The sequence below is a fragment of the Hyla sarda genome, chromosome 1 (genome assembly GCF_029499605.1).
Source record: "Hyla sarda isolate aHylSar1 chromosome 1, aHylSar1.hap1, whole genome shotgun sequence".
Classification (NCBI taxonomy): domain Eukaryota; kingdom Metazoa; phylum Chordata; class Amphibia; order Anura; family Hylidae; genus Hyla; species Hyla sarda.
In genome coordinates, this window is record NC_079189.1 from 47,481,878 (window position 1) to 47,494,544 (window position 12,667).

The 12,667-nt window shown below is 46.2% G+C and overlaps 1 protein-coding gene across 8 annotated transcripts in view; it reads right to left on the reverse strand.

Moving 5' to 3' along the window:
• The window catches only part of POLN (DNA polymerase nu), a 245,440-nt gene that overhangs the window by 196,181 nt on the left and 36,592 nt on the right, over positions 1–12,667 (reverse strand). For all 8 annotated transcript variants that reach the window (XM_056554952.1, XM_056554951.1, XM_056554949.1 and 5 more), the window contains exon 8: positions 7,802–7,944. In XM_056554952.1, coding sequence (XP_056410927.1) covers positions 7,802–7,944 — 143 coding nt within the window. The remainder of the gene's footprint in view (positions 1–7,801; positions 7,945–12,667) is intronic.

A 12,667-nucleotide genomic window follows, 5' to 3' on the forward strand; every position in this document is an offset into this window, starting at 1 on the left:
TCTGGTTGTTTCTGCTTGAAATAATGGGAGGAATAATGGGAGGAATTTACTAAGACTGGTGTGTCACATGCTGGTCTTTAAAGGGGTACTCCAGCCCTAAGATGTCTGATCGCGGGGGTTCTGACGCTGGGGACCCTCGTTATGTTGCATGCAGCACCCACCTCTGGGAACTGCACGCAGCACTGCAGCCTCGGAGTCTGCCGGGTCACGACTACGGGGCCGGAGTATCATGACAACGCAACTACACCCCCGTGTGACGTCACACCCTGCCCCTGCAATCCAAGTCTATGGGAGGGGGCATGACGGCTGCGTGCAGTTCCCAGAGGTGGGTGCTACATGCAAGATAGCGGGGGTCCCCAGTGCTGCATGCAGCTCCCAGAGGTGGATCAGACATCGTATCCCCTATTCCTTTGGATAGGAGATAAGATGTCTTAGGGCCGGAGTATCCCTTTAAGGGATATTCCACAAATTTATTTTTCAGGCTTTGAGCATGTTATGTTATAATACTGTGTAATTTGCTTCTATTACCTCCATGCGATGCTTTGCTCCGTTTTCATACACATCACCCACACCCTGAAGTTCTGGAGTGCAAGCCTTTTTATTTTACTGTTGTTTCTGACCTTTCCTAGCATTCCATGCAGCCAGAGACAATATGTCATAAGTCACATGGTCAGGGGGCGTGGGTGGGTGAATAGCATTTTTTTTTTTATTGAAAGCCGAGGTACGTGCTCTCAAATCACCCAAGTGCAAGTAAAAAGTGCAAGTGTTCACACAAAAAAACGTGCACGAGGATGCGGACTATCGCAAGCCCTTCTCCAAAAGGAGAGAGGCCCCCCAACAAACCAAACCCTTCGCCTCCAGGCCAAAAGGCACCTGCGAGGTTCCAGGTACGATGTCTCCTTTCGCCGAAGCTACTCAGGGACCGAAAGTGTTCCCGGCAAACAACTAGGCGTTGTCACCAAGGAACCAGTAAAACCGGTTTGGCATCCTGCCGAAACAGGATGCCACGAGCTATAGCAGGGAGGTGAGGAACCTAATGGCCACACACACCTCCCCTAGACCGGCAGGAGGGACACCCAGAAGGGCTACCGCACCCTACCAAATCCTAGTGAACAAACGAACACAAAAAGTGGACACAGTGACAAAAAATAAATAAATAAATAAGTGGATGTGCGCATTGTGTAATACTGCCCGGACATCCGACCGGATCTATAAAAATTCCCCGATCCTAGCCGGAAGGCCGGGATACTAAGGGTGAGTGCCCAGAAGAGTGAGAGAAAAAGTGCGTGCTATGTGCTTTCATTCAAAGCTGAAATGGTTTTGGGGGGGGGGGGGGCATGTCGCATTTAGGAAGCCCCTATGCTGCCAGAACAGCAAAAAAAAAAAAAAAAACTACATGGCATACTATTTTGGTAACTACACCCCTCAAGGAATGTAACAAGGGGTACAGTGAGCCTTAAAACCTTACAGGTGTTTGACGACTTTTTGTTAAAGTTGGATGTGTAAATGAAAAAAAAAATTTTCACAAAAATGCTGTTTTTTCCCCAAATTTTACATTTTTACAAGGGGTAATAGGAGAAAATGACCCCCAAAATGTATAACCCAATTTCTTCTGAGTAAGAAGATACCCCATATGTGGACGTCAAGTGCTCTGCTGGCGCACTACAATGCTCAGAAGATGAGGAGCGCCATTGAGCTATTGGAAAGAAAATTTGTTTGGAATGGAAGTCAGGGACCATGTGCATTTAAAAAGTCCCCTGTGGTGCCAGAACAGTGGACCCCCCCCCCCCCCCCCACATATGACCCCATTTTGGAAACTACACTACTCATAGAATTTAATAAGGGGGGCAGTGAGTATTTACACCCCACTGGCATTTGACAGATCTTTGGAACAGTGGGCTGTGCAAATGAGAAATAAAATTTTTCATTTTCACAAACCTCTGTTCCAAAAACCTGTCAGACACCTGTGGGGCATAAATGCTCACTGTACCCCTTATTACATTATGTGAGGGGTGTAGTTTCCAAAATCGGGTCACATGTGGGGGGGGGGGGTTCCATTGTTCTGACACTATGGGGCTTTGTAAACACATGTGGCCTACAATTCCGGACAAATTTTCTCTTCAAAAGCCTAATGGCGCTCCTTCTCTTCTGAGCAATGTGGTTTGCCAGCAGAGCACTTTACATCCACATATGGGGTATCTTCTTACTCAGAAGAAATTGGGTTATACATTTTAGGGGGCTTTTTTACTATATTCCCTTGCGAAAATGAAAAATTTAGGGTAACACCAGCATTTTAGTAAAATCTTTATTTAATTTTTTTTCACTTTTCCATCCAACTTTGAAGAATTTTCCTTAAACACCTGTGGGGTGTTAAGGCTCACTTTACCCCTTGTTACGTTCCGTGAGGGGTGTAGTTTCCAAAATGGGGTCACATGTGGGTATTTCTTTTTTTGCGTTTATGTCAGAGCCGCTGTAAAATCAGCCACCCCTGTGCAAATCACCAATTTAGGCCTCAAATATACATAGTGCGCTCTCACTCCTGAGCCTTGTTGTGCGCCCGCAGAGCATTTTACACCCACATATGGGGTATTTCCGTTCTCAGGAGAAATTGTGTTACAAATTTTGGGGGTCTTTTTTTCCTTTTAACGCTTGTGAAAATAAAAAGTATGGGGCAACACCAGCATGTTAGTCTAAAAAAAATTTTTTTTACACTAACAGGCTGGTGTAGCCCCCAAATTTTCCTTTTCATAAGGGGTAAAAGGAGAAAAAGCCCCCAAACATTTTTAGTGCAATTTCTCCCGAGTAAAGAAATACCCCATATGTGGTCCTAAACTGTTTTCTTGAAATATGACAGGGCTCCGAAGTGAGAGCACACCATGCGCATTTGAGGACTAAATTAGGGATTACATAGGGGTGGACATAGGACTATTCTACGCCAGTGATTCCCAAACAGGGTGCCTCCAGCTGTTGCTAAACTCCTAGTATGCCTGGACAGTCAGTGGCTGTCCGGAAATGCTGGGAGTTGTTGTTTTGCAACAGCTGGAGGCTCAGTTTTGGAAACACTGCCGTACGATACGTTTTTCATTTTTATTGGCGGGGGGGGGGACAGTGTAAGGGGTGTATATGTAGTGTTTTACCCTTTATTTTGTGTTAGTGTAGTGTTTTTAGGGTACATTTGCACTGGCGGAGGTTGATAGTGAGTTTCCCGCTAGGAGTTTGCGCTGCGGCGAAAAATTTGCCGCAACTCAAACTTCAAGCAGGAAACTTACTGTAAACTCGCCCGTGTGAATGTACCCTGTACAAACCTGGGCAAATCTCCAGCTGTTTCAAAACTACAACTTCCAGCATGTACTGACAGACCGTGCATGCTGGGAGTTGTAGTTTTGTAACAGCTGGAAGCACACTGGTTGGAAAACCTTCAGTTAGGTTCTGTTACCTAACTCAGTATTTTCCAAACAGTGTGTCTCCAACTGTTGCAAAACTACAACTCCCAGCATGAACTGATCGCCGAAGGGCATGCTGGGAGATGTAGTTATGCAACAGCTGGAGGTACGCAATTACAACTCCCAGCATGCCGAGACAGCTGTTTGCTGTTTGGGCATGTGTGGATTTGCAGTTTTGCAACATCTGGAGGGCTACAGTTTAGAGACCACTGCACAGTGATCTCCAAACTGTGGCCCTCCAGATGCTGCAAAACTATAAATCCCAGCATGCCAAGACAGCAAACTGCTGTGTGGGCATGCTAGGAGTTGTAGTTTTGCAAGATCTGCTATTGGTCGTCACTTCTATACGACCAATAGCAAGGATAGGAGGGGTGGCACCCCTGCCACCTCACTCCTATCCCTTCAGGAGGATTGTGGGTGTCTTGGAGAACCCCGATCCCCCTTATTTTCTGGGTCACCGGGTCACCATAAACCTGTATGACCCGGAATAGCCGCAAATTGCCGGTGTGAATTCACCGCCGACATGGGGGGGGGAATCTCATGACCCCCTTGGGCATTTGTGCGGGGTGCCTGCTGATCGATATCAGCAGGCACCCCGATCCCCGCCCGGCGAGCGGCGGGGACCGAAATTCCCACGGGCGTACAGGTACGTCCTGGGTCCTTAACCCCTTAAGGACCGGAGGTTTTTCCGTTTTTGCATTTTCGTTTTTTGCTCCTTGCCTTTAAAAAATCATAACTCTTTCAAATTTACACCTAAAAATCCATATGATGGCTTATTTTTTGCGCCACCAATTCTACTTTGTAATGACGTCAGTCATTTTGCCCAAAAATCTATGGTGAAGCGGGAAAAAAAATCATTGTGTGACAAAATTGAAAAAAAAAACGCTGTTTTGTAACTTTTGGGGGCTTCCGTTTCTACGTAGTACATTTTTCGGTAAAAATGACACCTGATATGTATTCTGTAGGTCCATACGATTAAAATGATACCCTACTTATATAGGTTTGATTTTGTCGGACTTCTGGAAAAAATCATAACTACATGCAGGAAAATTAATACGTTTAAAATTGTCATCTTCTGACCCCTATAACTTTTTTATTTTTCCGTGTATGGGGCGGTATGAGCGCTCACTTTTTGCGCCGTGATCTGAAGTTTTTAACGGTACCATTTTTGCATTGATAGGACTTATTGATCACTTTTTATTCATTTTTAAATGATATAAAAAGTGACCAAAAATGCACTATTTTGGACTTTGGAATTTTTTTGCGCGCACGCCATTGACCGAGCGGTTTAATTAATGATATATTTTTATAATTCGGACATTTCCGCACGCGGTGATACCACATTTTTATTTACACTGTGTTTTTTTTTTTATTGGAAAAGGGGGGTGATTCAAACTTTTAATAGGGGAGGAGTTAAATGATCTTTATTCACTTTTTTTTTCACTTTTTTTTTGCAGTGTTATAGCTCCCATAGGGACCTATAACACTGCACACACTGATCTTCTATGTTGATCACTGGTTTCTCATAAGAAACCAGTGATCAACGATTCTGCCGGATGACTGCTCATGCCTGGATCTCAGGCACTGAGCAGTCATTCGGCGATCTGACAGCGAGGAGGCAGGAAGGGGCCCTCCCGCTGTCCTGTCAGCTGTTCGGGATGCCGCGATTAGCCGCGGCTATCCCGAACAGCCCGACTGAGCTAGCCGGGAACTTTGTCTTTCACTTTTAGCCGCGCGGCTCAGCTTTGAGCGCGCGGCTAAAGGGTTAATAGCGCGCGGCGCCGCGATCGGAGCTGCGCGCTATTAGAGGCGGGTCCCGGCTTCACTATGACGCCGGGCCCGCCATGATATGACGCGGGGTTACTGTGTAACCCCGCGTTATATCAGAAGAGCAGGACCAAGCACGTACCGGTACGTAAGGGGTACCAGGGTTAAGTACCAGGGTGTCAGGACGTACCCATACGCCCTGGGTCCTTAACAGGTTAAAGGAGTACTCCGGTAAAAAACTTTTTTTTTTTTTAAATCAACTGGTGCCAGAAAGTTAAACAGATTTGTAAATTACTTCTATTAAAAACCGTAATCCTTCCAGTAATTATTAGCTGCTGAATACTACAGAGGAAATACTTTTCTTTTTGGAACACAGTGCTCTCTGCTGACACCTCTGAAATGTGCCGGATTTACAAAGAGGTGCACACCATCATCTGAGGCTGCCCCATGCAACTGCCTCAGAAAACTATGTCAATTTACAGCTACATAGATTTCCACTATAATTTATGCCTGCTGGCAGGACTTAATTGTAGTAAATTTGGCATGTGGGAGCAAATACATCAGGGGGATTGTGCAAAAATGTGTGACCTTAATAAATTCCCCCCAATGTCATTATATTTCCTTATTCATCAATGCATTGATCTTATTGGTGGACTGTTGGCCTCTTTGACCATACATTTCAAAAAGCTGTTCCCCTATAAACAAAAACAAAAGCCCGACTCTTCTCTCTGCCAACATCAGTTATCTGTATACATTGAATGGTTGAAGGATCCTCTAATGATGGTCCTGGCAAAATGATTTCTGTTTAAAATTCCTGGCAAGTTTGACAGAAACACTCATGACAGAAACCCTTATTTGTTAGAGGGACTGTTATAGTGGAGTTTCGGAACATTTAGGTACAATGCCACCTAATGTGTACTGTAACTAATACATATATTGAGCCCTTAATGTGAGCGGTAACAATCAAGAGTACTGTGTTACTGTGGTGTGAAGAAAAAAACACAAGAAATAATGTGGTGGCCCAGTACAGGAGTTGCACCCCTGTACCTTTGCTGCCCTGTCCGGCAGACTCAATTCCATGACCCCCATCCCCCCCACCCCTGTACTTGTGTCATATGTATTCCCCTAAGTGCCTATGTTATAAGTAATGTACATATAATGTTATATACCTTTCCTTTACGTGTGGTTGTCATGTGATTTTAGCCAGATTAAGGTACCAGTGACCATGTGACCTACAGTGTGATCTATGAGACCAACTCCAGAGTTTCCCCCATATAAGCCCTGGGTGGAGCTAGCTCAGTCTCTTTTCCTGGTTAGCTGAGTTGCAGTGAGGTCAAGTCTGGAGAGAGTGTCTGGTGTCCTAAAGAGGCCTAAAGTCTATCACGCAGCCACGGATCCACAAGTCCACTACCCGTCAGGTCCAAGTCAAAGCCCGGTAAGCTATAAACGGGGTGAAGTCTGTCATAGTCAGTCTCAGTCAAGTCAGTCCAAGTCAAGTCTGTCTCAAGTCAGCGTGGCCCTGCATCAAATTGTCCAAGTCCACTATAAGTCCCAGCAAGCTCTGTGGTCTCTGAAGTCACTGGTCACCTCCTTGGGCCTAACCAAGCTGTCTAGACTGTTACACCTCTCTGACTCAGTAAAGCTGCCGTTGTTCCATCAGAGTCATTATATGCCCCCATGCCTAGCCCATGATCCGGCGGTATACCTTCGGGTGGTGTAGAGGTAAAACTACATCCTGGCGTCACAAGCACAAGGGGTTAATGCCTTCTGCCCCTAGGGTAATTCCATCTGCCCTCATCACACCCACACCACAATACGTCTTTAGTTGTTCACCAATTTAAAGAGGTTATCCACCACAGGGTGATTTTAGTACATACTTGGCAGACAGTAATGGATATGCTTACTGAAGGATCTGTGCTTGTCTTGGGGATAAATGGCTATGTTGTGAGATTACCATAATCCTGTGGCTAGCTTTTTGTGAACTGGTATTTCCTGTTTGACTTTTCTTTTTTTGACTACAAATGCCATAATTAATTTTCCTTCCTCCCACACATCAGCCACCCCACCCATTGAAACATAAATGAGCTGCATCAATTCAAAAGACCTGTGGTTTTCAATCAGGGTACCTACAGCTATTACATTAGTTGCAGATTGATCTCTCTCCCACCAAGCGATCACTCCACCCATTGAAGCAGACAGGCTCCCTGTCATCAGCTGACTAGTGAGTCCGGTCTCGGCTGCTTTGCCACCTGGGAAAAATCTGAGACAACAGTCATTTTGTATGCTGGTAAAAATAAATATTGGGGTGAAAATCACATAAGAATTGTGAGAAAAGTGTCACACACAGGTACAGACACTATATAATGAACTACACTAACTTTACAGCCTCTGTAGCATAGTCAAATAAAAAAAATCCTGGAATACCCCTATAATCTGTGGCTTTGTCCTTAAAAGAGAACCTTCAACCACATATTACGTGGTGGAATCCTTCTTTATCATTTGGTATGTATAAATGTATGTCATCTCATGTTGTGTCTGTGTAATAGTGGAAAAGCATCTACAACTGTAGTAGAAATACTTGTTATACAAACACAAGAATGTGGAGCATTGCTTGTAGCTCCCGTGTCCAAAGTTGCAGAGTGTTTCTTCACTAAATCTTCAAAGGAAGAACTACTGTCAGCTGGATTTAAAAGCCAGGCTGCTATTCTTGGATCTATGAAAACACTTTGGGCCACTAAGGAAATAAAAAAAACATAACAAATAAAAATAAATATCACATAGACTTAAGGTTCTGCCATCACATTCAAAAATACTTTGCTAACTAAACATAACAAAATGTAGAAAATATATGCATGACCTAAACCTCCATCATTGCCCTGTAATGCCATGTAAACACACCAGATTTTTCACCAGAATTTTAGCACTAAAGTCTCTGTACATTCAACCCCCCCCCCCCTAAGCATTCTTTTTTTTTATAGAAACCTGTGACATTGTTCATACTACATTTACTACACTATGTTTAAATGGGCACTGTCAGAATCAAAAACATTTTATATGTTGTACATCTTGGCAACATTAACCTTTCTAATATATTTAATTAAATATTTATGTGGTGGCCCAGTACAGGAGAGGTTGCCCCATACCCTTTCTGCCCTGTCAGACAGCCTCCTTCAGTGTCCCCAGGGCCCCTTGCACCTGTTTCCCCCCTGTACATATGTTCTGCAGTGTATTGTATTATAAATTGTGTTGTATCTTTAAGAGTTATGTCATGTGATTGTTACCCAGGAGGTACCAGTGACCAGGTGATCCCAAGAGTGACCTATGGGCTCCCTGCTAGTCTCCCCCATTTAAGCCCTGAGTGGAGCTAGCTTGTCTCTCTTGGAGCTTAGAGCTCTTGCTTCCTGCTGAGGTCCAGTGGAGTCGCCTAGTGTGTGTGCCCAGAGTGTTGGAGGCCTTAAAGTCAAGTCCTGCAGCCACCATCATTTCAAGTAAGCTAAAGTCACAGCTTTATGAGTCAAGTCAGTCCCTGTCATCTGTCAAGTCAGCGTGCTCTGCATTCAATTGTCCAGTCCTACTACAAGTCCCAGCAAGCCCTTAAGGTCTCTGTGTCACTGGTCACCTCCGTGGGCCCTGTCTGAACTGTATAGACTTTACCAACTGTCTACCCTTAGTAAAGCTACTGTTGTCCGTAACTTGGCATCGGAATCTTTATTGCCCCCATGCCTAGCCCAGGATCCAGCGATATACCTTTGGGTGGTTTTAGGCTAAACAACACCCTGGCGTCACGAATACAAGGGGTTAATGCCATCTGCCCCCATCACACCCCATACCACAACTTTTGGTGTCCTACGAAGAGCATACAGGTGTGCGCCTCATGCGACAAGTCCTCCCCCACTCTGAACTGTGTCCAGTATTGTCAGAAAATCGAATGCCGAGGCGAATAAAATTTGCACCAGAAAGTGTACAGGACAGTGGAAAGTGTTTTACCCGAGGCGTTTGTGAAATAGAGGGGGAGGTGAAGTAAGGACTATTATTCACCATTGTGAACCGTTGGTACCTGAAAGGGTTAACTTGGTCCTGTGTCCCCCGTGCACGAGCGGTCACAGCTCCGCCTCGTCAGTCGTCAGCGGTGACGCCAATTCAGTACAGCGAGGAGGAACCAAAGAGCCGCCCTGAGTTGCACAGGGGAAGATTTTCCTGAATGGACCAAAACCGGAAGTTCCCTGGGCTCAGCCACATTGAAAGCTCCAGCTACTGCGCTCATCTCTGCTGTTATCTGTCAAGCACCTTCTGCAGCTCAGAATCTGCAAACACCAACGATTGTCAGTATTAAAGGAGTAGTCCAGTGGTGACTCAGTGGTGAGCAACTTATCCCCTATCCTAAGGATAGGGGATAAGTTGCAGATCGCGGGGGGTCCGACCGCTGGGGCCCCCTGCGATCTCCTGTACGGAGCCCCGACAGCCCGCGGGAAGGGGGCGTGTCGACCTCCGCACGAGGCGGCGGCCGACACGCCCCCTCAATACAACTCTATGGCAGAGCCGAAGCGCTGCCTTCGGCAATCTCCGGCTCTGCCATTGAGATGTATTGAGGGGGCGTGTCGGCCGCCGCTTCGTGCGGGGGTCGACACCCGCTATCTGGGCCGAGAGCCGGGGCCCCGTACAGAGAGATCGCAGGGGGCCCCAGCGGTCGGACCCCCCGCGATCTCAAACTTATCCCCTATCCTTAGGATAGGGGATACGTTTTTCACCACTGGACTACCCCTTTAAGTCTCCGGTGCCAGCAGCTGTCAGTATGAACCCATTAGTGCCCGCAAGTCTGGTCGCAAGACTATTCACAACCGGGTACCTGCAAAATAGAGGGGGAGCATCCATTACAGTATCCCCATTGGTCAATTCAAAACCACTGCAGCGCTTCAGCAAGCATCTTAAAGGAGAACATACATTATTTCTCTTAAAGCGACAGCGCACTCAAAAATCAACAGGATGTCAGAATCCACCTCTCCAGATCAACCAGGCGGCAGCGCACTTTCATCTCCAGCAGCGAGGTCATCGCCTTCCCCAACAGTCGGGACCTTGACCTCCCTGCCTGCAGTCAACATCAACATTCCTGGTGTTCCAGCATCTTCACCGGTATTCATGGGGAACCCTGTCCTCCCTACCAACAATGGAGACCCTTTCACCTTGAGGGATTTAAAAGAGAGGATCCAGAGTTTGTTTGTCATTTCCTCTTTCCCTCCTAACCAACAGGTGCAATTGTTCACAGGACAACTACAGGGACCAGCGTTAGAGGAAGTCCGCACCTGGTCAGCCTCCGAGAAGACAACTGTATAACAGATCTTTGAAGGACTGTACCAGGTATTTGAGTCACATTCTCCATCAGAGGTACGTCTCCGGCTGTATGAAAGGCGACATACTGGGAGAAAGAACCATACACACTGACGGCCATACACTATCCTGAGTCTACCCTATGTCTCAAAGAAGATCTACCAATGCTCACAGCGCCACCTCCTCCAGCTGTCAGGCCTGCAAAAGAGTATGTACCGGGCGAGGGAATCCACCCATATATGGATTTCCCCATGTTTTCTCCAAATCAGCCTGCGCTCTTCTGTGTCTCACCAACCTTGGGGCTGGTTCAACCCACATTAGTCTCCACACCAGTCCCAGTCTTGTCACCAGCCTATACACCAGTCTCCAGAGTGCCAACCCTGTCACCAGCCTATCCAGCACAGCTGCTGGACTCTGAGTCCAGCCAGTCCTGAACTAATACCAGCTCCTGAGTTCACTGAGGGAGAGCCAGCCACAGCTCCAGAAGTCCTAAGAGCTCCAGAAATCTCAAGAGTACCATATTTTCCAGAGGTGGTGTTGCGCAGATAGAGTTGTATAGATGTATAAAGTTCTGGGGAGAAGTTGTTCGTGCCGAGGGGCCCCAGTAACTAAGGCATCAGGTAGAGAGCCTCAGGCAACCTGATCAGAGTCAAGTATATTAAATGTGATAAAAATGTAGTTAGAAGGGTAATGATTCCCACTTGTTTATGTCCCGTTATTGAAAAGAACATGTGTGGACATTTTCACAAAAATGCTACATGGACTTTTTATTCAGACCTATTCAGTGAAGGACATTCGTCAATAATGTCCCAGGAACTGTCAGTTTAGGCCCCAGTGGCTACTTCGAGTCGTCCGCCCTCCAGAACTGGGCACCAAGGACGGCTATGTTTAAGAGGGGGAGTTTGTGGTGGCCCAGTTCGGGAGTTGTTACCCTGTACCCTCCCTGCAGTGTGCCCTGGGCCCCCCCTGCATCTGTTCTACTGTAATTGTATATTATCCCCTATGTTATGTATATAAGAATGTTGTAGGAAAGGTTAACATGTGATCACCAGTTGTTATGTGAGTTGTCATATAAGTGTTACCCAGAAGGTATCAGTAACCAGGTGACTTTAGGGTAACCAATGGGACCCCACCAGAGTCTCCCCCATAAAAGCCCTGGGAGGAGTCTCTTCTCTCTCTTAGTTGCTTAGTCTTTGCTGAAGAGCAGTCGAGCCTAACAATGTGTCTGGAGTCATAAGAGGCCTCAAGTCAAGTCTGCAGCCACAAGCTACAAGTCTACAAGTAAGCTAAAGTCACAGCTTAGTTTGTCTCCAGTCAAGCCAGTCACTGTCATCTATTGTGAAGTCAATGTGGCCTGCGCTAAATTGTCCAAAACCACTGCAAGTCCCAGCAAGCCCTTAAGGTCTCTGAAGTCACTGGTCACCTCCGTGGGCCTGGCTACACTGTATAGACTGTATCATCTGTCACTTAGTAAAGCTACTGTTATCCGTAACTTGGCGTCAGAGTCATTATTGCCCCTGTGCCCAGCCCAGGATCCAGTGGTATAACTTCGGGTGGTATTGAGGATAAACCATGCCCTGGCATCACAAATACAAGGGGCTAATGCCATCTGTCCCTAGGTTAATTCCATCTGCCCTGCATTACACCCCATACAACATCTCCTTTTTATAGATATCATGTCTAATAAAAAACACACTAGGAGACCCCATACCATCCAGAACATAATCCTGTCCTAATGCAGCATCATCTTTGTCCTAGCTGTAGCACAGGCAGGGACAAAGTCCAGGAAGTGAGGGTGGGATTAGCACTCTTCTGTGCTCACTCCTGTCCTATCAGACTGCAGCATGAAAACCGAGAGGAGTAGGTTAAAAAGCAGCCTGCAGTGATTGGATGAATATACACAGCACAGCAGACTCAGGGAGGAAGTGAATGCATGGTGAGTGAGGGTGGGCTCAGTGCTTGTCTAGGACACATCCCTTCCTAAGCAGTGGATGTCAGAATAAGTGAGCAGCAGGGGGGATTTGAAAGCCAAATACAGAACTTAGACACATAGATAAGACATGTAAAGCATCTGCATGACCTAGTGAGTAACATATATAAGCATTATTTTTTTCATGATATGACAGGTACAC